The sequence below is a fragment of the Chionomys nivalis genome, chromosome 17, assembly GCF_950005125.1.
Source record: "Chionomys nivalis chromosome 17, mChiNiv1.1, whole genome shotgun sequence".
Classification (NCBI taxonomy): Eukaryota; Metazoa; Chordata; class Mammalia; order Rodentia; family Cricetidae; genus Chionomys; species Chionomys nivalis.
The window spans coordinates 33,596,727-33,621,293 of NC_080102.1; the positions used below are offsets into that span (position 1 = coordinate 33,596,727).

General features: G+C 54.1%; 1 protein-coding gene across 16 annotated transcripts in view; it reads right to left on the minus strand.

The window, feature by feature from the left end:
- Nucleotides 1-8,930: 8,930 nt before the first annotated feature.
- Plec (plectin) overlaps nt 8,931-24,567 on the minus strand; it is a 62,094-nt gene continuing 46,457 nt past the window's right edge. For 15 of the 16 annotated variants that reach the window (XM_057791361.1, XM_057791360.1, XM_057791356.1 and 12 more), the window contains 12 exons: nt 24,364-24,518; nt 24,148-24,274; nt 23,861-24,044; nt 23,619-23,776; nt 23,312-23,490; nt 21,823-21,961; nt 21,376-21,732; nt 21,213-21,296; nt 20,971-21,075; nt 20,781-20,879; nt 16,429-19,809; nt 8,931-16,304 (listed from right to left, as the gene is read on the minus strand). In XM_057791361.1, coding sequence (XP_057647344.1) covers nt 10,086-16,304; nt 16,429-19,809; nt 20,781-20,879; nt 20,971-21,075; nt 21,213-21,296; nt 21,376-21,732; nt 21,823-21,961; nt 23,312-23,490; nt 23,619-23,776; nt 23,861-24,044; nt 24,148-24,274; nt 24,364-24,518 — 11,187 coding nt within the window. In that variant the 3' untranslated portion in view covers nt 8,931-10,085. The remainder of the gene's footprint in view (nt 16,305-16,428; nt 19,810-20,780; nt 20,880-20,970; nt 21,076-21,212; nt 21,297-21,375; nt 21,733-21,822; nt 21,962-23,311; nt 23,491-23,618; nt 23,777-23,860; nt 24,045-24,147; nt 24,275-24,363; nt 24,519-24,567) is intronic. The other variant, XM_057791372.1, reaches the window with a different exon arrangement.

Here is a 24,567-nt window from a genome sequence, read left to right on the forward strand (position 1 = left end):
CTCACGTAAAGATATCGGCGACCAAACTCGGCTAATTTACATCTACTTGTTTCGCAACAGTGATGTTTGAGCAACGGTGACAATTCGAATACATTTGTTTTACTAAAATTAAGCTCCAGGGGATGCCTAAGAGCTTTGCAAATATTCTTTCCTGCGCTAGAGAGCGAGCCCAGGGCTTTGCACACGTCAGGTAATCTCTTGACCACTGAGCCACATCCCTAATCTTTCTTTCATTTTTAGGGGACAGAAGGATATTGGTCTTGAACTTGAGATCTTTTTGCCTCGACCTCTCAAGTAACTGAGATTATAGGCCTGTGCCACCAGTTCTCAATTAAATATTCTTTTCCTTCATATTTATTTATGGGTGTACCTATGGATGAGCGCACACAGGCCACACCTGCAAACAGATCCATATCTCTCGCCCTGCATAAAACTCAAGTCCAAGTGGATCAAAAACCTCAACATAAATCCAGTTACACTGAATCTGATAGAAGAGAAAGTGGGAAACAGCCTTGAAGGCACTGGCACAGAAAACAACCTCCTGAATAAAACACCAGTATTACAGACACGGAGATGGAAAATTACCAAAGGAGACCTCATGAAACTGAAAAGCTTCTGTAAGGCAAAGGGCACCGTAAATAAGACAAAATGGCAGCCTACAGAATGGGAAAAGTTTTTCACCAACCCCACATCTGACAGAGGGCTGATCTCCAAAATATAAAAAGAACTCAAGTAACTAGACATCAAAATACCAAATAATCCAATTTAAAAATGGGGGCATGTATCTATACAGAGAATTCTCAACAAAAGATTCTGCAGTAACCAAGATATTCAACATCCTTAGCCATCAGGGAAATGCAAATCAAAACAACTCTGAGATTCTGTCTTATACCAATCAGACTGGCTAAAATAAAAAACACTAACGACAGCTCATGCTGGCAAGGATGTGAAGCAAGGGGAACACTCCTCCACTGCTGGTGGAGTGCAAACTTTTACAGCCACTTTGGAAATCAGTATGGCGGTTTCTCAGAAAATTGGGAATCAATCTACCTCAAGACCCAGGTAGCCACTCTTGGGCGTATACCCAAAGGATGCTCAATCCTACCACAAGGACACTTGCTCAGCTATGTTCATAGCAGCTTTATTTGTAATAGCCAGAACCTGGAAACAGCTAGATGCCTCTCAACCAAAGAATGAATAAAGAAAATGTGGTACATTTACACAACAGAGTACTACTCAGCTTTAAAAAACAATGACATCAGTGAGTTTGGAAGCAAATGAAAAAAACATCCTGAGTGAGGTAATCCAGACACAGAAAGATAAATTTGGCATGGACTCACTCATAAGTGGATATTAGCTGTAAAGTAAAGGATAGCCATGCTATAATCCACAGCCCCAGAGGGATTGGATTACAAGGAGGCCCAAAACAGGAACGCATGGATTTCCCTGGTAAGGGGAAATAGAAAAGATCCCCTGGGTAGACTGGGGCAGGTGGGGACGGGAACACAAGGGATCAGGTTGAAGGGTAGATGAAGAGGGAGAATAATGAAAGAGACATCTTGATAGGGGGATTTCAGAATCAGGTAGAAAGCTAATCTAAGGGAAACTGTGATGAATCAACAAGGATGAGCGCAGCCAAGACTCCTAGCAATTGTGGATCAGCAGCCTGGACTGGTCATCTGTAGTCAGACTGGTAACTACCCCGACTGTCATCAGAGAGTCTTTCTCCAGTAACTAATGGAAACAGATTTAGAGATCCAGAGCCAAGCACTGGGCAGAGTCCGGGGAATTCTGTTGCGGAGGGGGAGGAAGGATTGTTATGAGCCAGGGCAGTCAGGATCATCACCAGGGAACCCACAGAAGCAACTGGCCTGCTCACGGGAGCTCACAGACTATGGACCCATGACTAGCCTGCATGGGACAGGCCTAGGCCTTCTGCGCATGTGAGTTGTGTAGCTTGGTCTGCTTGTGGGACTCCTGGCAGCGGGAATGGGGCCTGTCCCTAACACTTTGGTTGGCTTTTCAGAGCCTGTTCCAAATGTTGGGTTGTTTGTCCAGCCTTAATATAAGAAGAGGAGCTTAGTCCTACCTCAAATTGATAAGCCATGCTTTGTTGGCACCCAACGGAGGCCTGCCACTTTCTGAACAGAGGTGGAGAGGGGGTGGATTGAGGAGGGCGACAGAGGGGAGGTGGGGGAGGAAATGGGAGGAGGAGGAGAGGAAGCTGTGGTCGGAATATAAAGTAAATGAAAATTTAATTAATAAAAAAATAAAATTTAGGGGTTGGAGAGATGGCTCAGCGGTTAAGAGCATTGCTTGCTCTGCCAAAGGTCCTGAGTTCAATTCCCAGCAACCACATGGTGGCTCACAGCCATCTGTAATGAGGTCTGGTGCCCTCTTCTGGCCTTCAGGCATACACACAGACAGAATATTGTATACATAATAAATAAATATTAAAAAAAAATAAAAAAAAATAAAATTTAAAAATTTATTTCAAGCAATTCCTAAATAGTGTTTTGTCACATCTTATAAAGACTATTTGCTTTTGTTTGTTTGCTTGTTTTTTTGAGACAGCGTTTCTCTGCAGCTTTGGTGCCTGTTCTGGAACTAGCTCTTGTAGACCAGGCTGGCCTCGAACTCAGAGATCTGCCTGCCTCTGCCTCCCGAGTGCTGGGATTAAAGGTGTGCGCCACCACTACCCAGCTTAAAGGCTATTTGCAGACACACTAAGTGTTTACAGAATCATCACCAAAATCACCAAGTGGATTTGAAGCTTCCATTTTTGTGTTTTCTGACTACCTAGTAGGTCGTCAAGTATGGAGCTAAAAGAGCACAAGGACAACGCGCAGCATCTGGGGGAATGAACTGTGCAAAGAACGTGAGGTCTCTAAAACACAGGGTGGTTTTTTGTTTGGTCGGTTTTGTTCTGTTTTGTTGTTAGCTGTTGTTTTGGATCTAAAAGTTTCCTTAAATTTCAAAGCCAATTTAAAACTAAGGAGTAAGTAAGTTTTTAAGATTCTGTGAGCAAAGATGGTTAAACTGCAGAGTAGTTTCCTAAACGAGAGGTCATCAAGCTGCCTCAAGTGAAAAGCCAGTGACCCAACAGTTTGGGCCTCCAGAAGATCACGCAGTGGAAGGCAACGTCCCTCCAAGTCCCAGTTGTGGGGTCTCACTCTGTGATCATTTAAAATCCAAATTCCACTCTAAAAACCATGAACCTGGAGTGTGGGTTGAGGCTGAGTGAACCCCACTCTCAGTGGTGGCATTTGTTGGTATTTTTTTTAAATAGTTTTTGAGAAGGGGACAGTGTCACCCTGTAGCCCAGGCTGGCCCCACACCAGTGGGCAGAGATCCTTCTACATTACCTTCCCAAGGGGTGGGGTTACAAGAGTGAGCCACCATTCCCACCCTTAAGTCTGCAGAAAGCCTATACACAAAGTCCATTCTCATAGTAGAAACGCCACCTGCAAGCAGCGGGGCACAGCCGAGTCCCACAGCCAGGCAGCATATCACACACCACCCTGCAGGTGTCCCCTGAGCACCCAACCATCTCCAGTCTTCCTTCTTTGGAGGCTCCCCTGTTGTCTCTTTGGGTTCCTTGAAACACGACGGCGGCACGTGCTGAATTAACAGTTTTGCTCTCCAGATGCAAAGTCTACTCACAGGCCCTCCTTGGTCTCGTAGCACGGCCTTGAGCCATTCATTCTGGTCCCACAGCCACACAGCGTATCACACACCACCCATTCTTGAGAAAGCATGAAGGCGTGGCTCATTTTCATACTCATATTTGAAGCCTTGTAAGTTCGTTCTCCAAGAGAGCTTTGACAACTTCAACCCACCTCCCAGCTTTCTGCTTCTCTGTATCCCCCCCGAAAGGGAGAGATTCTTGGGTATCATCTCTTGAGTTTCTGTGCTGCCTCCCCTGCCTCACTTCACCCAGGCTGCCTGGCACATTCCTGATAGTACCAAACTCATTTCCAAAGTTACAGTCAAATGTTATCTCCAAACGTATTCCAGGGAGAAGGGTCCTGGGGTTCACTGGCTAACTACAGATCTGATGACTCTGTGACTTTTGGCCACTGCCCATTTCAAGAGCCAGAAGGAAGCATCTTCGTGGCTGCTTCAGGCCAAACAAGAGAATGAAGAAATGGTGGTAGCCACGGGTTCCTGGGCCTCCCTAGGGTCCTTAAACATGCCGTGACACACACAGATCAAAAGCTATGCTCAAAGTGCCTCTAAACCTTCTGTTTCCCTTCAATAACTACCGACTGGCCCCCAGGGCCTATCATAGACTTGTTCACTTTTTCCATAATCTCAATATAAATGGAACCAAGCAGAACTTATGCTGTCTATGTGTGTACATGTGTGAGGACGCATGTTTGTGTCTGTGTTTTTTGTTTTTTTGTGTTTTTTACTTTAGATGGGGTTCTCCTTGTCCTGGAGCTTGCTGGATTGGTCTAGATCGGCTGGTTAGTGAGCCCTGGGATGTCTGTCTCCATCTCCCCAGGCTGGGATTAGAAGAGAACACTACCATGCCCTTCTCTGATGCTGGTCCTCATGCCTTCTCAGCAGACATGGTGCCAACAGAGCCATCACTCCAGCCCATTCTGTCCCTGTCTGGCTAGTAGACTGGTAGTAGACTGGTTACAGGATGCAGTCTGGGTGGAACAGCAATGGCTGTCAATCCAAATGTGTTGTCTCACTGAATGTCGACTTCTGTTGGATTTAGCTACACGTTTTATATTCACGGAAGGACTTAAAAGTACGTCCCCAATCTGTGGCTTCTTTTTATTTTTCTTGGCATACATTTTTTTTTTACTTTTTAAAAAAAAAGAAAACAAACTATCTTTTTTCATTTTTCATACCAATCCCAGTTCCCCCTCCCTCCCCTCCTCCCATCCTCTCCATCTGTCCCCCACCCCCATCCAGTCCTCAGAGAGGGTAAGGCACATTGCTTTGGGGAAGGTCCATGGCCCTCCCTACTATATCTAGGTTGAGCAAGATATCCATCCAAAGAGTATAGGTTCCAGAAAAAGCCAGTAATGCAGTAGGGATAAATCCTGGTGCCACTGCCAGTGGCCCCGTAGTCCGCCCCATCCATACAACTGTCACCTACATTCAGGGGGACTAGTTTGTTTCTATGCTAGTTCCTTCCCTGTCTGGCTGAAGTTGGTGAGGTAAACTGTTTTAGTGTGTGCACCCATCATGGTCTTGACCTCTTTGCTCATATTCTCACTCCTCCCACTCTTCAACTAAACTTTGGGAGCTGGTAAAGAACATTAAGTGTCTAATTTTGATGAAGTTTGATTTAGCAGGATTTCCTCCCCCGGTGGACTACTTACTCCCTCAATGTCACATCTCAAGAATCTTTGCCTAGCTCAAAAGCAGAGATCTTCTGTCTTCCTTCACATGCTTTGGTCTTAGGTTATGATTATGATCCAGTCCGAGATCCTCTGTGTGTTGCACAAAACTTATTTTTTTTTTTTGCATCTACATAGCCAGCCACCACAGCATCGTCTGTTGAAACGGCCACTGTCACTCCTTTGTAGCTTTATTCAGAAGGTAACAGAAGTGACGCAGTCTGTCCCGTCTGCCTCATGTGAGAGCCGGCCCGTCTATCTCCATTGCTATAGATTTATATGACTCTTCAGTTCAGGTACAAGGCCTCTAAGTTTATTTTCTTCAAGGTTTCTTTGGGTTTTTTTAATCCATTTGATTTTAAAATCAGCTTTTAAATTTTAAATTTAAAATCTATCCACTCCCCTTCCTTTAAAACAATCAAATGTTCAAGGATTCGGACTGGTTTGCATGGAACTAAAAGCTCAATTTGAACGAAATACCTTTTTAAAGGATATAAAGATGTGATTGTGTGTGCGAGCAATTGGTGTGCACACAATCTGACAGTAACTTTTGGGGCCGGTTCTCTTCTCCCACCTCGTTTTTGAGACTGTGGTCATCCATTCCAGTTGTTTCTCCATTTATTTTAGTATATTCTGTACATTACTCTCTAAGTACTATGTTAACCACATCTAACTTTTGATTTATTTTTATTGTAATTCAGTGTGAAATACTCTTCAGTTTCCCTTTTGATTTCTTCTTTGGCCCAAGAGTGACACAGAAACATGATATTTAGCTTCTGAATACGTGAAGATTTTCCAGATATTTTCTAGTCATCTCTAATTTAATTTATTATTTGTTTGTTGTTTTGTTTTGCTCCTTTTGAGACAGGGTCTCACAATGCAGCTCTGGCTGTCCTGGAACTCACTACATAGACCAAACTGGCCAGAAACTCAGAGATCTACGTGCCTCTGCTTCTGGCTTCTAAGTGCTGTATTAAAGGCATGAGCCATCACACCTGGAAATTTATTGGTTTTTGAGACAGGGTCTCACTATGTAGCTCTGGTGGTCCTGGAACTCACGATGTAGACTAAGCTAGTCTCAGAGCTCATAGAGATCTGTGCGAGCCTCTGCCTGAGCTGGGATTAAAGGCGTTTGCCACTACACCCGGCCACTCATTTCTAATTTAATTGCAATGTATCAAATAACATTATTTCTTCTTCATTTTTATGTGTGTATGTGGGGGGTATGTGTATGTATATATGTGTGTATGTGTGTGGACACACACGTGTATGGGGTGCACATGTGTGCACATGTGAGGAGGCTTCGAGTTGACATCTGGAACCGTTCTCCACTGCTCTTCCACTTTACACGCTGAGACAGCATTTCTCTGTCAAAGTTAGAGCTCGCCAGTATAGCTAGTCTTGCAAGCCAGTTTGCTCTGGGGATCTCCTGTCTCCAGCTTTCAAGGTTAGAATTTACGATGGGCCACTACAACAATCTGGTATTTACATTTGTTCTCGTGATCCAAACTCAGGTTTTCAAGCTTGCAGAGCAAGCTCTTTAATTCAACAATCCATCTCCCTGGCATCAACAAGACATATTTTTGTGGCCTGCATCTTTTAAAGTTGCTGAGCCTTATTTTATAGCTTGGACTCTGGCCTGGCTTAGGAGGTGTTCTGTGAGCTTTCAGGTAGTCTATTCTGCAGTCACTATAAACCCAGAACAAGAATCCACAGCAAGCCGGGCGGTGGTGGTGCACGCCTTTCATCCCAGCACTTGGGAGGCACAGACATGTGGATCTCTGTGAGTTCCAGACCAGCCAGGTCTGTTACAACAGAGAAACCCTGCCTCGGGAAAAAGAAGGAAAAAAAAATCCACAGCAAACACTGAAGACTTTGACATCCCTCCTGGGTTTTGGCTTTTAAGATAGGGTTGCACTATTAGGAACTCTCTATGGAGACCCACTGCCTTTGACTCCCAAGTGCTGGGATTAAAGAGATACACTTATAACTCTGTGTATCGGTAATTGAAGGGTGTGGAAACCTTCCACTGAGCTGTGTTCTATTTCCTCTTACAGTTATATTGCTTTTGGCTTATGTCTGGCTTCCTGAAGCATTGTTTTAAATGAAAAAAAAAAAAGGTTTCATTTGGTTTCCTGGCTGATGATTAAGCTCCAAGCGATCCACCTGCCTCCACTTCTCGATGATAGGTGACACACTTAACCACACCTGTTTATGTGGGCGCCAGAGATTTGAGCCTGGATTCTCTTGCTTTCCTAGGAAGTGCTCTTACCCCTGTACCATCTTCCCATCTCCCCTAGCATTTTATATTTGGTTGGTTTTTGAGACAGGTGTTCTATGTGCTTTCTGCAGTCACTATAAACCCAGAGCGAGAACCCTGCAGCTCAGGCTGACCTCACTCTGTGGTGGTTTGGTTCTGAGTGCCTGATCCTCCTGCCGCTACTTCCCAGGTACTGCGATTGCAGATGTGGGCTACAGTAGCCGGTGTGCTTATATTTACTGTAACATCCACTGTCTGTGTGACGTCGATCCTACCATACCAGGAGTGAGCTGATTCATAGGATGAATGCCAGGGGCAGAAGGAGGCGTAGGGGAGGAGAGGGCAGAAGGACACTAGGGTTGGTATCTTAGACACTCTGCAACAGGACAAGGGAATCCCTCTGGAGAGAAAGCTCAATTCTCCTGGAGCAGTAGAGCCAGGGGCTAGAAAATAAAATCCAGGCTGATAAAAGGGTAAGCAGAATTTTATACACACATATATGTGTTGTGTGTGTAAATTTATTTTATACACACACACACATATATATATATTCATATTTACTAATACACTATAAGTATATACATATAGCGTATTAGTAAATATGAAGCTCACTCTGCCCACCTTGCTTCAAGGCAGGGTCTCTCCTGTGTCTGCAGCTGTGATGTGTTATCACCATTAGCTTCAGGCTGATTCACGTCTCCACCTCTGATCTCCCTGTAGGAGTGCTGTGATTAGATGCACACCGGGGCATTGGGGTTTTTATGGGTGTGGGGAATCGAATTCAGGCCATCAGACTCACACACATGGCCTCTCCCCAGGTCCTACTGCTTCTTAAACCCTTGGTTTCTGCTTCTGCTTTTCCGACTTGTTCTCAATGTGTGCTTTCATGTGTGTGATCGTCCTGGATTCAGGGATTGTACTAGAACGCCTGGGTTTTATCTGAGAAGCCTGTGAAGCCTGAGTTGGGAGACCTCCAGATCACGTGACACAGACTTACGCTGAGTACTGCACCAAAACCAGTACAGGACTGTGGGGATTAACCTCTCCGAATGGGGTGTTCCAGACTGTCACAGGGTGGGCCAAGTGACAGGTCATCACCCGGATGAGATGAGCCACTATGCCTTCCGTACACGGCAGCCTAGCTACCACGTGGGTTTTCCTGGCTGTGAGGTCAGGCCTCAGCCTCATGTCTCTATTCTGACCAGGACACATTTGCTGGGCTCAGAGCCTGGGAACACAGCCTCCACCCTCCCACGGATACACAGATGGTCTAGGACCAAAGGACAAGGCGAGACCCAAAGGAAGGTTGGAATTGCTTTTATTGAGGGGCGGACACCGCAGGGCCCCGCCCATGGTCAGGTTAGTGTTCTGCCTGGCATCTCCACCTGCCACCAGCTCAAGGTTAGTGAAACATGCAAAAGCTCACTCAGAGGGTGGAGGCAGGGGCAGGCGCCACCAAGGCCAGGGGCTGGCTGGACAGGAAGAGAGGGCGGCATTGGCCAGGTGCTTACAGCACAGATGGGCCAGCCGGTGTCTCTGGGCCATGGAGGGGCCAGGACTCCCTGGGACAGAGGTGGGCAGCAGCACCCAGAGAAGGTTTCCACAGGTTGAGGAATCACTGGACCTCTGGGGTAGGAGAACCCTTCAGCCTGCCCAGCCAGAAAGTCTGTCTCCTACCCTGTGTCTGGGTCTTTAGGGCCTGGGTACAAGAAGGACACAGAAGGCACTTACAAGGGGAGCTGAGGCCGGGAGGCTGAAGCAGAGGCTCAGGTCTCGGGGTGGGGGATAAGTATGGGTGGGTGAGCTACAAAGCATAGTAGCTCCAATGGCAGCTGCAGGAGCCAGGCGGGAGGCTGGGGCCACGTCCAGGCCTTATCTTCCCATGGGGAAGGGGCTTCTCTGGGCAGGCTGGAAGAGATGGCTGACCTGTGACCTCTCCTTCGCCAGCAAGACCCACTGAATAGGCAGGTAATTCAGACACACACTGGGGAGAGGCAGCTGGCTCGGGACAGAGGCCTCAAGAGGCCTGAGAACTGTCTGCTCATAGGATCGTCCCCGGCTTCCCCAGCAGCTAGGACCAGCAGGTGGACATCCAGTGGGGTGGGCTTAGAGGTCTAGGGGCCTTTCCCAGATAGAATCCTCCCAGGAGAGACAGGAGTGGTAGGCTGAGTGTCCAGCTCTGGATTCTCCAAGGCACCTAGCTGTGGTGAGTGGCAGGTAGAAAGGATTAGAGAGACCCAAAGAGAGTGAAGTGGTCACTGGGCCTGGGCCAGTCCCATTTCCCGAGACACAGGCTGTCTGGACATCAGATATATATACATATATATTAATGTGTTAGTCTGGTCTTTTTGGTTAAACTTTAGGCACCGCTTGGGAGGAAGACACCTTTACATGTTAAAGACCCCAGCACCTCCACAGGGAGCCTGGTCACATGCAGAGCTGGAGGGCAGGGTGCAGGCAAGGGGTCAGGCCACGGCAGACTCAGGACCCCCTAGAGAGGCTGAAGGCCCTGATGCATAGCGGCGGCCATAACTGGAGGAAGAGTAAGAGGAAGAAGAGAAGGTCATGGAGAAACCGGAGCCAGTGGCATCAAAGCTGCCGCGGCGGGAACCGGCCCGGGAGCCGGTGCGGGAACCAGTGCGTGAGCCCGTGGTGGAGCCAGAGCCGCTGACGCTGTAGGGGCTATAGTAGCCCTTGCTGGACTGTGCCGCAGCTTCCAGCAGCCTCAGCCCTGTGCCCTCCTCCACCATGCTGCGGTCCAGAGCATCCTTGTAGGAGATCTTGAGCTTAGTCTTGGGGCACGTGAGGTACTTGGAGTAGGCACTGACATCACGCAGCTTCTGGGCAGTGCGGGCATCCACCGTGCCACGTTGCAGGGCCTCATCGAGGGGCACGCGGCCAGGGGTGTCAGGCTCAATCAGACCACCTGTTAGGTACTGCACTTCCAGGAAGCGCTGGCCAGCCTCGTAGTACAGCCAGCCCTTCTTCAGGGCCTGGGCAGCTGACATCTTGGTCTTGGTGCGTGGGTCCTCAAACCCACAGAAGGCCTTCTGGGCCAGATTGATGCGGTCTACCATGATCTTGTCCACAAGGCCCTTGTTGACAGCCTCGGTGACTGGGAAGCGCTCACCAGTGCTGGGGTCAATGATGCCCCCAGTGCAGGCCTGTGCCTCCAGCAGCCGCTGACCGGTGATGTTGTCGACCAGGTTGCGGTGCATGGCCTCCGTGATGGACACCTTCTCCAGAGTCTCTGTGTCCAGGATGCCGGCCACTGGGCCAGTCTCCTCGGTAGGATCAGACCAGGAGGCTAACTGGGTCCTAGAGACAGCAGGGCTGATGGGATAGGAGGAAGATGAGCCCACAGATGAGGAGCGGGAGCGGAAGCCACCAGCATTGCCGGAGAGCATGTCAGCAAACTCAGTGATGGAAAGTGTACCAGCACGGTACTGGTCCAGTGCTGAGCGGTCAATGAAGTTCTTGGTGATGGCATCATCGATGTCATACTGTCGGCCCGAGCGTCGGTCAATGATCATAGATTTGACCACGCCGTCTGAGGAGGAAATGGTGATTTCTTCCCATTCGCATTCCTGCTCTGAGAGTTCCAGGTATGTCTGGTGGTCAATGAGGCCTTTGCGATAGGCCTCATACACTGACATCTCCTTGCCTGTCTCAGGGTCCACGATCACCACACGGCGCTTGCGCACTGAAGACTTGGAGGACGTCTTCCGCTCGCGCTTCTTCTCCTTCAGTGGCAGGAGACACAGGCCAGTCTGGGGGTCAGTGATACAGCGCTCCATCAGCTGCAGGTAGGTGAGGTTCTCCTCCGTGTTGGGGTCAAAGAAACCCTTGGTGTCATCTGAGGGATCGGTCAGGATCTCATTCATCTCCTCATCGAAGAGGCCACGCTTATAGGCCACCTCCACAGGTAGCCGGTGGCTCTCCTCGGGGTCAATGATGCCACCGGTGGCAATCTGAGCCTCTAGCAGACGGATGCCATGGTCCTTCAGGATGAGGCCCTTCTTCATGGCCTGGAAGAGGGAGATAAGTTTTCCAGAGTAGGGATCCTTGTAGCCAGTGACAGCACGCTCAGCTGACAGCAGCTTGTCTTTGAACTCGGGACCCACAATGCCCATACGCACAGCCTCCTCCACGGTCAACTTGAGTCCCTTGATAGGGTCAATGACATAGCCAGTGGCTGCCTGTGCTTCCAGGAGCTCAAAGGCTGTACCCGGGCGAATAATGCCCTTCTTCATGGCCTGGTACACTGAGAGCCGCTCCTTGGTAGCATCAACAAAGACTCCAGCAATGCAGCTGGTACCCTCAAGGAACTTCTGCAGGTTCTTGGTGACCTCCTCAATGGAGGTCAGGCCTTCTTGCAGCTGTAGCGCTGTGGCCTCGTCCATGACCTGGGACCGCACCAGCTCCTCCACGGTGATCTGCTTGCGCAGGCCACGGAAGGTCAGCTTGCGGGCATCAGAGAGTGGCAGGAGCATCTGGCCACTGCTGTCATCACGGCGGCACCGCTTGAGCAGCTGTGTGTAGCTGAGGCGCTCATCTGTGGAGGGATCCACATAGCTGCGCACCTCACTGGGCTCCGACAGCTGGTCATGCGTGTCCTTATTGAGGTAGCCACGTTGGTAAGCCACCTCCAGAGGGAGGTGGAAACCCAGGCGGGGGTCCACAATGCCTCCGGTGGCTAGCTGGGCATCCAGCAGCCTCAAAGCCTCCTCAGCAGGGATCAGCTCCTTCTTCATGGCCTGGAAGAGTGAGATGGTCTGTTCGGTATAGGGGTCACGGTAGCCAGTAACGGCCCGCTCTGCGGAGAGCAGCCGATCATGCAGCTCTGGGCCTACCAGACCCTTCCGCACGGCCTCATCCACAGTCAGCCGCTCACCCTTCACAGGGTCCAGCAGGAAGCCCGTGGCTGCCTGTGCTTCCAGTAACAAGCGGGCCACCTCAGCATTCAGCAGCCCCTTCTTAAGGGCCTGGTAGATGGTTAGGGTCTGCCTGGAGCCAGGCAGGTAGACTCCGGCCACGGAGCCTGTGCCATAAAGGTAGCGCCAGGCAGATTCCATCTCTAGAACCTCACGGAGGCTCTTGGTGCCCTCCCGGAAGAGGTTGTAGGTCTCGAGGGAGATGATCCGGGCCTCGTACAGGTCTTCGGCAGTGAGGCGGCGGCGCACGTAGTCGTAGGAGGCAAGGTTCTGCTGGCGGATGATCTCAGTCTTCTCGATGATTTCAATGATGATGATGATCATACGCTCCTTGGTCACTCGGCCAGCCTGAAAGTCAGCCATGAGCCGGGTTCGCTGATCCTCCGGGATCATGTCGGACTGCATCACCTCCCACAGGGACATGGAGGAGCCACCGTGGCTGCCACCACCAGGGATGTCAATCTGTGTCTCCTCGAACGCTCTCCTAGTCTCCTCCTCCGTATACACCTGTGTGGTCTCCACCACCTCGGTCTTCTCGGCCCCTCTGAGTGGCAGGAGGCACAGGCCTGTCTCGGGGTCCTCCACACAGCGCTTCAGCAGCTGCAGGTAGGTGAGGTTCTCATGCGTGTTGGGGTCGAAGAAGCCCTTGGTGTCGTCACTTGGATCTGCCAGCACACGGTTCATCTCCTCATCCAAGTAGCCACGCTGGTAGGCCACGTCCACGGGCAGGCGGTGGCTGTGCACAGGGTCAATGATGCCACCCGTGGCGATCTGAGCCTCCAGCAGGCGGATGGCATGTTCCCTGAGGACCAAGCCCTTCTTCATAGCCTGGAACAGTGAGATGGTGGTGCCTGAGTAGGGATCCTTATAGCCAGTGACCGCCTTCTCAGCCGACAGTAGCTTCTCATGGAGCTCAGGGCCCACGACTCCGGCCTTGACAGCCTCATGGACGTACAGACGTTGGTTCCGCACAGGGTCCACTAGAAAGCCAGTGGCTGCCTGGGCCTCCAGCAGGAGTGTGGCTGTGCCGGCTGTGAGGAGACCACGGCGCATAGCCTCATAGATGGTGACTTTCTCCTTCGAGTCCTCCAGGTAGATGCCAGCCAGGCAGCCGCTGCCTTGCAGCAGGGTCCGCACGGAGTCCACCTCGGACAGATCTTTGACTGTCGTCTTGCCATCCCTGAGCTGGTCAAACTGAGCTCTGTTGAGGATCTTGGCAGCCAGGAGCTCACTGGCTGGCACAGGGGCACGGAGGCCACTGAAGGACAATCGCTCCTGCCGCTGGGTCTCCACCTCCTCCACAATAGTGATAAGAATTTTGATGACCTTCTCAACGGTGACCTTGCCTGTGCGGAACTGCCGGAGCAGCTCCTGACGCTGCTCCTCGGTGAAGTACTCAGAGCTTATGAGTTCCCACACTGTCATTGTCCTGCCCTTGAAGCTGCCCACGGGAACCTCAACTGTGGCCTTCTCCAGTGTCTCACGGGCCTGGAGCTCAGAGTAGACCTCCTCCTGCCGGGCCCGTACAGCCTTCTCTGAGAGCGGCAGCAGGCTCAACCCGGTCAGCTGGTCAGACCGGCACCTCTGCTGGAGCTGGCTGTAGGTTACTGGCTCCCGGGTACTGGGGTCAAGGTAGACTCTAGCATCGTCCCTGGGTGACAGCAGGGTCTTGTTGGTCTCTTTGTCCAGGTAGCCCCGGGTGTAGGCAACATCCAGGGGCACACGATGGCTCTTGCTGGGGTCTACAATGCCACCAGTGGATAACTGGGCATCTAGCAGGCGCAGTCCCTGTTCCCGGGGGATGAGACCCTTCTTCAGGGCCTGGAACAGTGAGACACTCTGTCCTGAGTAGGGATCCCTATAGCCTGTCACAGCCTTCTCAGCCGACAAGAGCTTCTCATGCAGCTCAGGACCCACTAGGCCGGCGCGCACTGCCTCATCCACAGTCAGCCGGGCACTAGTGGCAGGGTCGATGATGTGCCCAGTGCCAGCCTGGGCCTCCAGCAAGGCCACAGCCACATCTGGCTGCAGCAAGTCTTTCTTCAAGGCCTCGTAGATGCTTAGCTTCTGCCCTGCTTCTTCCAGCCACACACCGGCAATGACATTGGTACCCCGCAGGGCCCGCCTCACACTGTCTGCCTCGGCCACCTCCCGCACAGAACGCTCACCCCGTTGCAGCTGCTGGTAGAGTTCTTGGTTGATGACCCCACTGTCCAGGAGCTCCGCAGCAGGCACGAGGGCACGGAGCCCCTCGAAGCAGAGCTGACTCTTCCGCTCGTGTTCCTCCACCACCGTGATGACAATCTTGATGATCTTCTCCACTGTGATGCGGCCCGTGCGGAACTGCCTTAGCAGGTCGCGCCGCTGCTCCGCGGTAAAGTACTCGGAGTTGATGATCTCCCAGATGGTCACAGTCTTACCCTGGAACTTGCCAAACGGTGCAGACACAGTGGCCTTCTCAAAGACGTCACGGGCCTCTGTATCAGTGTACACCAGCTCGCCACCTTTGGCGGCCTTATCTGTGAGTGGCAGGAGGCGCAGGCCTGTCTCGGGGTCCTCCACACAGCGCTCCAGCAGCTGCAGGTAGGTGAGGTTCTCATGCGTGTTGGGGTCGAAGAAGCCCTTGGTGTCGTCATTCGGGTCAGCCAAGATGCGGTTCATCTCTTCATCGAAGTAGCCACGCTGGTAGGCCACGTCCACAGGCACGCGATGGCTGTGTACAGGGTCGATGATGCCACCCGTGGCGATCTGAGCCTCCAGCAGGCGGATGCCATGGTCCCTGACGATGAGGTCCTTCTTCATGGCCTGAAAGAGGGAGATCTGCTCACCCGTGTAGGGGTCCTTGTAGCCGGTGACAGCACGCTCAGCCGACAGGAGCTTGTGGTGCAGTTCAGGACCCACAACCCCCTCCTTCACAGCCTCATTGACAGTCAGCCGCCGGTTCCGCACAGGGTCCAGCAGGAAGCCTGAAGCCGCCTGGGCCTCCAGAAGGATAAGAGCTGTTCCAGGGCTAAGCAGCTGCCTCTGTAGGGCTGTGTAGACACTCAGTTTCTCATTGGTGGGCTTCAGCAGCAGTCCTGCAATGCTGCTGCGACCCCTCAAGTATTGGCGCACATCTTCCCGCTGCATGAGCTCAGTCACTGTGGTGTGGCCCTGCGCCAACCGCTGCAGTTCCTCCATGCTGAGAATGCCTGCTTCCTGTAGCTGCTGAGCTGGCACCTTCTGACGTAATCCCTCGAAGGTGTGCTCAGGTTCCACCTCCACGGATGGGCCGTCGAGGGCATCGCGGCCATTGGGCAGGGCTTTTGCGGCAGCAGCCTGAGTGGCGGCGATCTCCTCAGAGTGTGCCAGTGCAGCTCGGTGTTCTTCCTCCAGGCGCTGCAGCCGCTCGCGCAGCCTCTGGTTCTCCTCAGCCAGCAGCTTTTCCTGCTGCTGCCGCTGCTGCTCCAAATGTTGCAGCTCCTCTTGCTTACGCCGCACACCCTCCTCTGCCTCGCGCTGCCGCCTCCTGGCTTCCTCCATGCTGGCCATCAACTCCTGTTTCTCCTGCTCCATCTGCTGCTGCTGCCGCTGCTGCTCCTCACGGAGCTGTTTTGCTTTTGCCACCTCATCCTGGAAAAGCTGTTCCAGCTTGGCCTTCTCCTCCTCGATGAAGCGTTCCCGTTGCAGCAGGCTATCCTTCTCAGAGAGAAAGCTCTTCTGCAGGGCCTGTGTCTCCTGCAGTATCTGCTCCTGCTGCACCGTCTGCATCTGTTGGGGGCGGGAAAAGGGTCAGCTCTCAGGGAAGATGGAGACCCAGAAGCACTCACCACCAAGGGTAGACCCTCCCTGCCACCCAGCCCGCCCTTCCGCCTGTGAGGAGGGAGGGCGGTACCTCCTCAGACTTGAGCTGCAGCAACTTGGCCTCTTGCTTGAGCTTTTCCTTCTCACGCTCCAGCTCAGCAATGGCCTCCCTCAGACGCTCGGCATCATGATCACTCTGCTGTCGCTGGATCTCCAGCGTCTGCACCAATGTCACCTTCTCCTGTGTAGCTAGCTCAGTGCGGTGCAGCTTTTCACCGATCTCTTCAGCCTGCTTCCGGAAGCGCTGGGCATCCTCCTCTGCCCGGGCCTGAGCTCGGCTCATCTCAGCCATGCGCAGCTTGAGGCGCTCAGCCTCTGCACTCATTTCCAGCTGCCGCTGCCGTTCTGCCTCCAGAGTCCTTTGGAAACCCTGCGTCTCCTCTACCAACTGCTGCGCCATCTGCTCCTTGTCCTCCTGCAGCCGCCGGGCCTGCTCCTGCGCAAGCTCCTTCTGCTGCTGTAGCAGCTCAGCCTCAGCCTTCAGCCTTGTGGCTTCCTGCACTGCCTGCATCTTTTCCTTGAGCATCTTCTCTGCCAGGGCCCGCTGCTGCGCCAGGTCCTCCTCCGCTAGCTGCCGCAGCCGTGCTGCCTCCTGGGCAGCCACGCTCAGCCGCGCGGCCTCCTCCGCTACCTGTTTCATCTTCTCAGCCTCCTCCTCCAGGAAGCGCTGGGTGTTGTCCTTGTCGCGCAGGATGAGTGCCCGGTTTTCAGCTTCAATGCGAGCCTTGAGCTTGCCCAGCTCCTCCATCTGCACGCGGACAGAGAAGAGCTCCTCTTCTACCTGGCTCCGCTGGCGGGCTGCCTCTGTTACCTCAGCCTTTAGCCGCTGCAGCTCCTCATCCAGGATGCTCTTCTGGTGGTCCGTTTCCTCTAGCTGCAGTCTTAGAGTCGTCAGCTCCTGCTCGACCTGGGCCTTCTGCCGCAGGGTCTGCTCCGCAAACTTCTTATGTTTCTCCATCTCTGCGTCAGCTGCTTGCTTCTGTTTCAATGCCGCCTGCTCTGCCTGAGCCCGACGTGCTGCCTCCTGCTCAGCTTCCTTGCGCAGCTTCTCTGCGGCTGCCTGTGCCTGAGCCCGTGCCTGTGCCTGCTCCTCGGCTGACTGTTTCAGCCGCTCTGCCTCTTCTACTTGTTTCCGTGACTGTGCGGCCTCCCGTTCTGCCTGCTCCCGGGCCTCCTCTGCCTCCTCAGCAGCTCGCCGGGCTGCCTCGGCCTCACTGCGCAGCCGTTCCAGCATGTTCTGCTCTTGCTGAAGTGTCTGCTGCAGCTCCTCTTCTCGCTGTTGCACCACAAAGGCATGCGCCTTCTCCTCTGCCTGCAGTCGTTTCTGGGCAGCCTCCTGGGCCAGCTGCAGTTGCCTTGCTGACTCCTGCTCTGCTCGTTCTCGCTGGCGCCGGGCTTCTTCCACCTTGGCCTTGAGCCGCTCGACTTCCTCCAGTGCAACCTTGCGCTGGCGTGCAGCTTCCTCCTCAGCTGCCAGGCTTTTCTGCACACGTTCCTCAGCCTCCCGGCGCTTCTGCTCCTCCTCAGCTGCCAACTGCCGCTGCCTAGCTGCCTCCTGCTCTGCCTGCTCCTTGCTGCGCATTGTGTCCTCAGCATTGCTACGAATGCGCCCTAGCTCCAGCTCCAGCTCTGCCTTGCCAGCGGTAGCTTTCTCAAAGCTCACCTTCAGTGCCATGATCTCCTCTTCCACTTGTCGCCGCTGCCGCAGCGTGTCCTCCACCAACCCCTTTTGCCTCTCTAGCTCACTCTCTGATGCCTTGCGCAGCTGGGCCAAGCGCTCCTCTATGTCAGCCTTGTGCTGCGCAGCCTGCTCCTCCAGACGCCGCCGCTGGAAGGCCTCATCTTCAGCCAGGCGCCGCAGGCGCTCATTCTCAGCCTCCTTCTCTTTGAGGGCAATCTCTGCCTCGGTCTTGAGCCTAGTGGCCTCACTGATGGCAGCCAGCTTCTCAGTAAGCACTCGCTCTGCCTCAGCCCGCTGGCGAGTTGCATCCTCCTCGGCCAGCTGCCTCTGCCGCTTGGCCTCCTCAGCCAGGGCACGCAGACGAGCAGCCTCCTCGGCCAGCTCTCGAAACCTGTCCGCCTCGGCCTCTAGCCTCTGCTTAGACTTCTCATTGGTGGAACGAGACTCTTCCTCGGCTCGTGCCTTGCTGGCCAGCAGCACCTCCATCTCCGCTCGCACCTTGGCCAACTCGGCCTCCAGTTCCTGGCGCTTCTGCGTGGCTGCGGTTGCTTCCCGCTGTAGCCGGGCCAGCTCCTCTTCTAGCAGCTGCCGCTGCTGTTCACCCTGCTCTGTCTCAGCCCGCAGGCGGATCAGCTCCTGCTCTGCAGCCAGGCGCTGCTGTGCAGTGCCCTCCGCCAGCTGTCGCTGCTTCTCCAGCTCCTGTTCGGCCAGCTCTCGCTGCCGCACCGCCTGTTCCTCTGCCTTGCCACGTCGCCGTGCTTCACGCTCTGCCTCTTCTTTCTGCTTCTCTGCATCGGCCTGTGCCAGGCTCTTCTGCTGGGCCACCTCTTCCGCCTGTAGCCGCAGCCTCAGCGCTTCATTGGCCTTCAGCTGCCAGCGCTCCAGTTCCCGCTCAGCCTCCTCCCGGGCTCGTTCGGCCTCAGCTTGTTGCTGTGCCCGCCGCTCGGCCTCCTCCCGCAGCTGTGTCACGGTCACATGCTCCTCCTGCAGGGTGCGCTCCAGCTGTGCTGTCTTCTCTGCAAAGGATGCACGCTTGCTCTGCAGTTCTGCCTCTGCACTGCGCTGTGCCGTCTCCAGAGCCACCTGCACTTGACGTGCCCTCTCTGCCTCAGCTTGGCGCAGTCGCCGTTCAGCCTCCTCAGCTTGCAGTCTCAGTTCCTCCAGGGCCTGCAGGGCCCGCTGCTTCTCTCGAGCCGCCTCGGCTTCAGCCTTCACACGCAGGGCCAGCTCTGCCTCTGCTTGCCTTTTACGCTGGCTCTCATCTTGCACCTGCCTTCGCAAGCGCTCAGCTTCCTCCTGAGCCTGCCGTTTCTGTGCTTCGGCCTCCTCGGCTCGTGCACGCAGAGCCTGTAGCTCACCCTCTGCCCCCCCACGTTGGCGTTCAGTTGTCTCCAGCTGCAGGCGCACTACACGGATCTCTTCCTCAATGCGCATCCGGCTGCGTTCTGCAGCCTCCACCTGTTGGGCCTTGGCCTGGATCTCTGCCTCTGAGCTCTGCCGAAGATGCTGCAGCTCCTCTTGGATGCTGCGCTTCTGCTGCTGTGCGTCCACCGCTGCCTCCTCACGTCGCGCCACCTCCTCCTTCATGCGCCGCTGCAGTTCTTGTGCTTCCAGCTCCGCCTGTGCCTTAGCCTTGGCATGTGCCTCAGCTAGCTGTCGCTGCTTCTCCAGCGCAGCCTCTACCTCAGCCAGTCGCTCTCGTTCCTCTGCCCGCTGTTGCTCAGCCAGCCTCTGCGGCAGCAGCAGAGAGAGGAAGAGCATGAGTGTAGGGAGGGTGCCAGGCGCTCACATTACATGGAAGGTACCACCACAGTTCACTTGGACAGCACGATTTGGGGGGAAGAGGGAGGACAGAGGTTCCAACCCAGCCAAGGAGACAGCGTGCACCCGCCCAGGGTACTTGGGCAGCGAGCATAGCGGCCCCACCATGCTCACCAGCCTGGGGAAGGAGGCCCAGGCATCCTCCCCTCTTCCCGCAGACAGGCGACGGAGACAGATGGACAGGGAGAGAGAAAGAGAGCAAAGCAGGAGGCTTGCAGAGCCTGCAAGCCATACCCACCATACCACAGTCCTGCCTGAATCCTAGCAGACCCTCTCAGGACTGGTTCCCACAAAAGGACCCTCTCCCTTTACAGGGAGCGGGCCTGTTCCCAAAGCCCAGTGGGGCGGGGGCATGGTGAGGCAGCCAAAGTAGGGACAGCCGTGCAGACCAGATCCAGCACAGAAGGCCTTTTAAGCCGGCAAACCAGGAGCAAAGAGTAGGTAGGGCTATAAGCAGGCCCACAAGGCTACCTGGGACGTAGGGAACTAGACAGATGGCACCATGCCCGGCCAAGTTATTCTGAGACGCCCTTCTCCAAACCCCACAACACCATACACCAACTCTTCCTAGGGCAAGAGCCCCAGTGACATCAACACAGAGTCCCCAGGAAGAGCATGTATGTGAGCCAGAAGGATGCATGTAAAACAAAAAGAAAGGGCGCACTAGCCACCAGGCGAGAGCAGAGCCGAGCCAGATCAAGTAGGGGCCATAAGGAAGGGCGACCTGGGGAGCCGTGCTGGGATGGGGTACTGGGCAGCACTGGGCATGGGGCTTGGAGTGAACTGTAACAAGTGGTCTCAGACAGGTGCCTAGGGACTGCATTTGCAGTCAGAAAAAGGGACTTCCCCTACCCTGCCCACACAGCCCGAGGCATACATACCTCTTCCTCTTCCATGCGGCGCAGCGTCTCACTGATGAACTTGATGTACTGACTTGTGAGTGTGGTCAGCTCACTGTAGCGTGTACGCAGATCCACATACTAAGAGAGAGAACGCCCATCAATATCTGAGAGCCCCCTGAGCCCCCGGTAGCCCCCTGCTCAGCTGAGGCCTGGCCCACCTCCATCCTACCTCTTGGATGACACTCTCTGATCCAGACTGAACCTTGGGCTTCTTGGCTGGGGAGGCCACGGGCTCAAGCTGCGCCTTGTAGGTGACCAGCTGGAGTTCATAGTCCTATAGACACACAAGGCAGTCAGCTGCCAGCTCTACAGTCTGGTTGCCCAGGCTGTCTCACAAGCTTTCTCTGGCGTAGTCCAGGCTTGAGAGGGCCCCAGGTTTGAGTTTTGGAGCTGGCAGCGGGGAGGCCTCACCTTGATTGCGTTGATGTACTGCTTGGCGAACCTCTGGCACTCCTCCACCTTCTCGCCGTGCTGCTCGATCTCCTCCAGCAGGGCCTGAGGGAGGGAGGGAGGGAGGGGTTAGCGTCGAGCTACAGGCTGCACCCTGCCACATGCCATGCCTATCGGGGCCTACCTTCTCCTGGCGCAGTTGTTCTCGGGCAGCCTGGCTGTTAGGTATTGGCACGGCCTGGATCTGTTCTTGCCGCTTCTTGGCATCCTGCAGCCAGGAGCTCAGGGGGTCTGCGCTCTCACGGTAGTAGCGAAGCTGGCGACCCAGCTGTTCAAGCTCCCGCTGTCGCACATCAGTCTGGGCTAGTACAGCCTGCCAGCGCTCCAGCAACTGAGTGACACGCTCTCTCCAACGTTCCACTTCCACATCCCGTTCGCCATGCTGCTGCTGTAGCCGTTCACCAACTTCCTGTGCCCCCCGCAACTCATCTCTTAGGGTGTCGAATACAGGCTGCTGTGCTTCCGCCTGGGCCCGCAGTTTCTATTGGGTAAGGAAGGGCGGGTATCACTTATTTTAACACAGACTCCTATTGACCCTGTCCCCAGGGAAGCACAAGCTCCCAAATGCTACCTTCAGTGAGGCCTTGGTGGCTTCAAGCTCTTGGAGCGTGGCAGGCACAGCCTGGGCCTCCTTGAGCTGCTCCTCATGGGCTTTAAGCACCTCCTCGGCCCCCTGGGTACTGCGAATTACCAAGCTGATGGTCTTAAGTCTAGGTAGGAGAGAACAAGACTCAGTCAGGAAATAGACGAGCTCAAGCAACACACCCTAGATGAAGGAACTGGAGCCACTAGGTACCTCCTGCTATGCCCATACCCTACCTGGCCAGACAGAGCAGTGGTCACATAAGCTAGGAGACCTGGAGGGAGGATGCTCCAGCTGGGAGCAGCAGATTCTACAGTCCTGGAGCAGGTGATAGCACCTGCAGCACAGTCCTCAACCTCCAGCTCAAGACTGGCTGAGCACACAGAGCCGATCCTAATCTAACACTGTATTAACACTTGTTAATGAGGAGTGGATGCAGGGCCTGGCGAGATGGCTCAGTGGTTAAGAGACTGACTGCTCTTCCAGAGGACCGGGGTTCAATTCTCAGCACCCATGTGATAGCTTACACCTTTCTGTAATTCCAGTTCCAGGGGATCTGAAACCCTCATATAGGTATACATGCAGGTAAAATACCAATGCACATAAAATAAAAATAAATTATCTAAAAATAAAAGTAAAGGCTGGATGCACTATGTAATACAGGAAGCAATGCATGCTGGAAGTAAATGCTGAGAGCACAAGGCTTCTGAAAGCCAGGCCCTATGGATGTGCCCACTGTGCCTCTGAATCAAAATATGCTGAAAAAAAAAAACTGAAAAAAAAAAAAGCACAGAAACTCTGCAGCTAGGAACAGGAGGATAGGCAGAAGGGGCTGGGCTCCGGAAAGGCTCTCGTGCCAGCAAGAGCTCAAGCAAGGAACGATCCTGAAAGGATGAAGTCAAGAGGCCTGGGGAGCATCTTGCTGCCCTGCCCCTCTAATGTCTCAAGCATTGCTCCAGTCTTAATGATGCTCCTCTTAGGTCTCCATGTTTCTGCACCAAGCTCATCCATCGCTCAAACTCACAGATGCCCTCCATGTAGCAGATTGGTCCTTCCTCATGAGCCCACCAGCCTGGCCACACCTCATGGCATCTCTCCCTTTCTCCTCCCTCCTTCCTTCTCTCCTTCCCTCTCCCTTCTACTCACAACGTGGGGCAATCTCTGCTCCAACCCATCCTCTCCCCTCACTCTTCACTGAGCTGGCTCCCACACCTTTATTCCACACCTCACATCCCATCATCAACAAGATCCACGGCTATGATCTTCAGACTGCATCGGGCTCTGAGCATTCCTTACCACCTCAAGCTTCTGTGTGGGTCCAAACCCACACCCACCACCCACAGCCAGACTGTCCAACGGCCCTCGCTGCCGCTTTACACCCCCACCCTCATCTTCCCTCTGCTCAGAACGTGTCTGCAGTCACTGCCCTCACTGGAGGAGGCCATCCGGACCCCAAAACCTGCACAGAGATACTTACTTCTCCAAGTAGATGGCAGATAAGCTTCGGACCTGTTCCAGCTTGCCCAGGGTCAATTCCAACTCCGAGCGCAGGGTGGGAGCAGCAGGTGACGGCTCTGGCAAGGCTAGAACTTTCTCAGCCTCAGCAGAGAGGCGGGCGACTCCCTTGCCCAGCCCCTCCACCTCAGCCTGGGCTTTCTGCAGAGAGACCAGATAGGAGCACACTGACCGGCAGAGCCTAACAACCAGCTTCCCTTGAGGGTGAGAGAGGTTGCGGGGGGTAGGGGGGGAGGAGGAAGTGAGATATAAATGGGGACTGCGCCTGCCTGTTGCTCAGCAATGCGCTGGGCACACTCCCGTGCAGGTTCTTTGTCCAGTGGTAGCCGCAGACGGTGCACGGTCCGGGTCTCACAGGCCTCCAGTTGTAGCCGAATGTCCTTGAGCTCCGAGATGCATCGCTGACAGCGAGACTCCTCTTGCTCGCCTGGGGAAGCAACCAAGTTAGTCAGAAATGACCTGCCTACAGCCCACCTCCCTGCCTCCCCACAAGGCTTTGCCCATCACATACCCTGCTCCAGGCTTTGTAGTAGCTGCTGGTAGTGGCGGCTACAAGATCCATACTCGCGTTCTGCCACCAGCCGGTCCTCGGGCCCGAAGCCGCCAGCATCCTGGCTGTCTCGAAGGAAGGCCTGGTAGTGCGACTCCAGGCTGCGCAGAGCTTGGCGCTGCTCCTCCGGCTTCAGTGTACGAAACTGGAGGTGGCACACGTCGTTGGGAATGGTGCCAGGACAAATGGTGCCCACAAAATACTATCATCCATCCTCCCTGGTACCCGTGGCCAGTGTGCAGTCCTACCGTGACGAGTGACCAGGACCGGATGAGCTGTATGTCCCGATTGAGGCTCTGCCATGCCAGAAGGCTCTTCATGTCCACATGCAGCTGGTGCCAGAGTCTGACCAGGGCCTGATACTGGGCCTCCAGTCTAGGAGGCAAGGACCATGTTCAGGAGCGTCCAGAACCCTCCTCACGGCAAACAACCTGCCTACAGCCATGAACCCTGAGGTTACCCACCTAGTGACAGTTTCTTGGGCCTCCTGGTTCGGTGGTGGAACAAGAAAGCACACTGAAGGCACAGCAGCCTCACTATTGGAACTGCTGAGTACCTTCCAGTGGGATGGCTGGGCAGGACCCACCAGCTGGCATTGGTCACCCTTGTGCACAGTCACCTGGGATAGTCAGAGTAGTAAAGAATGTAAGCAAAGTAAACTATGCCCT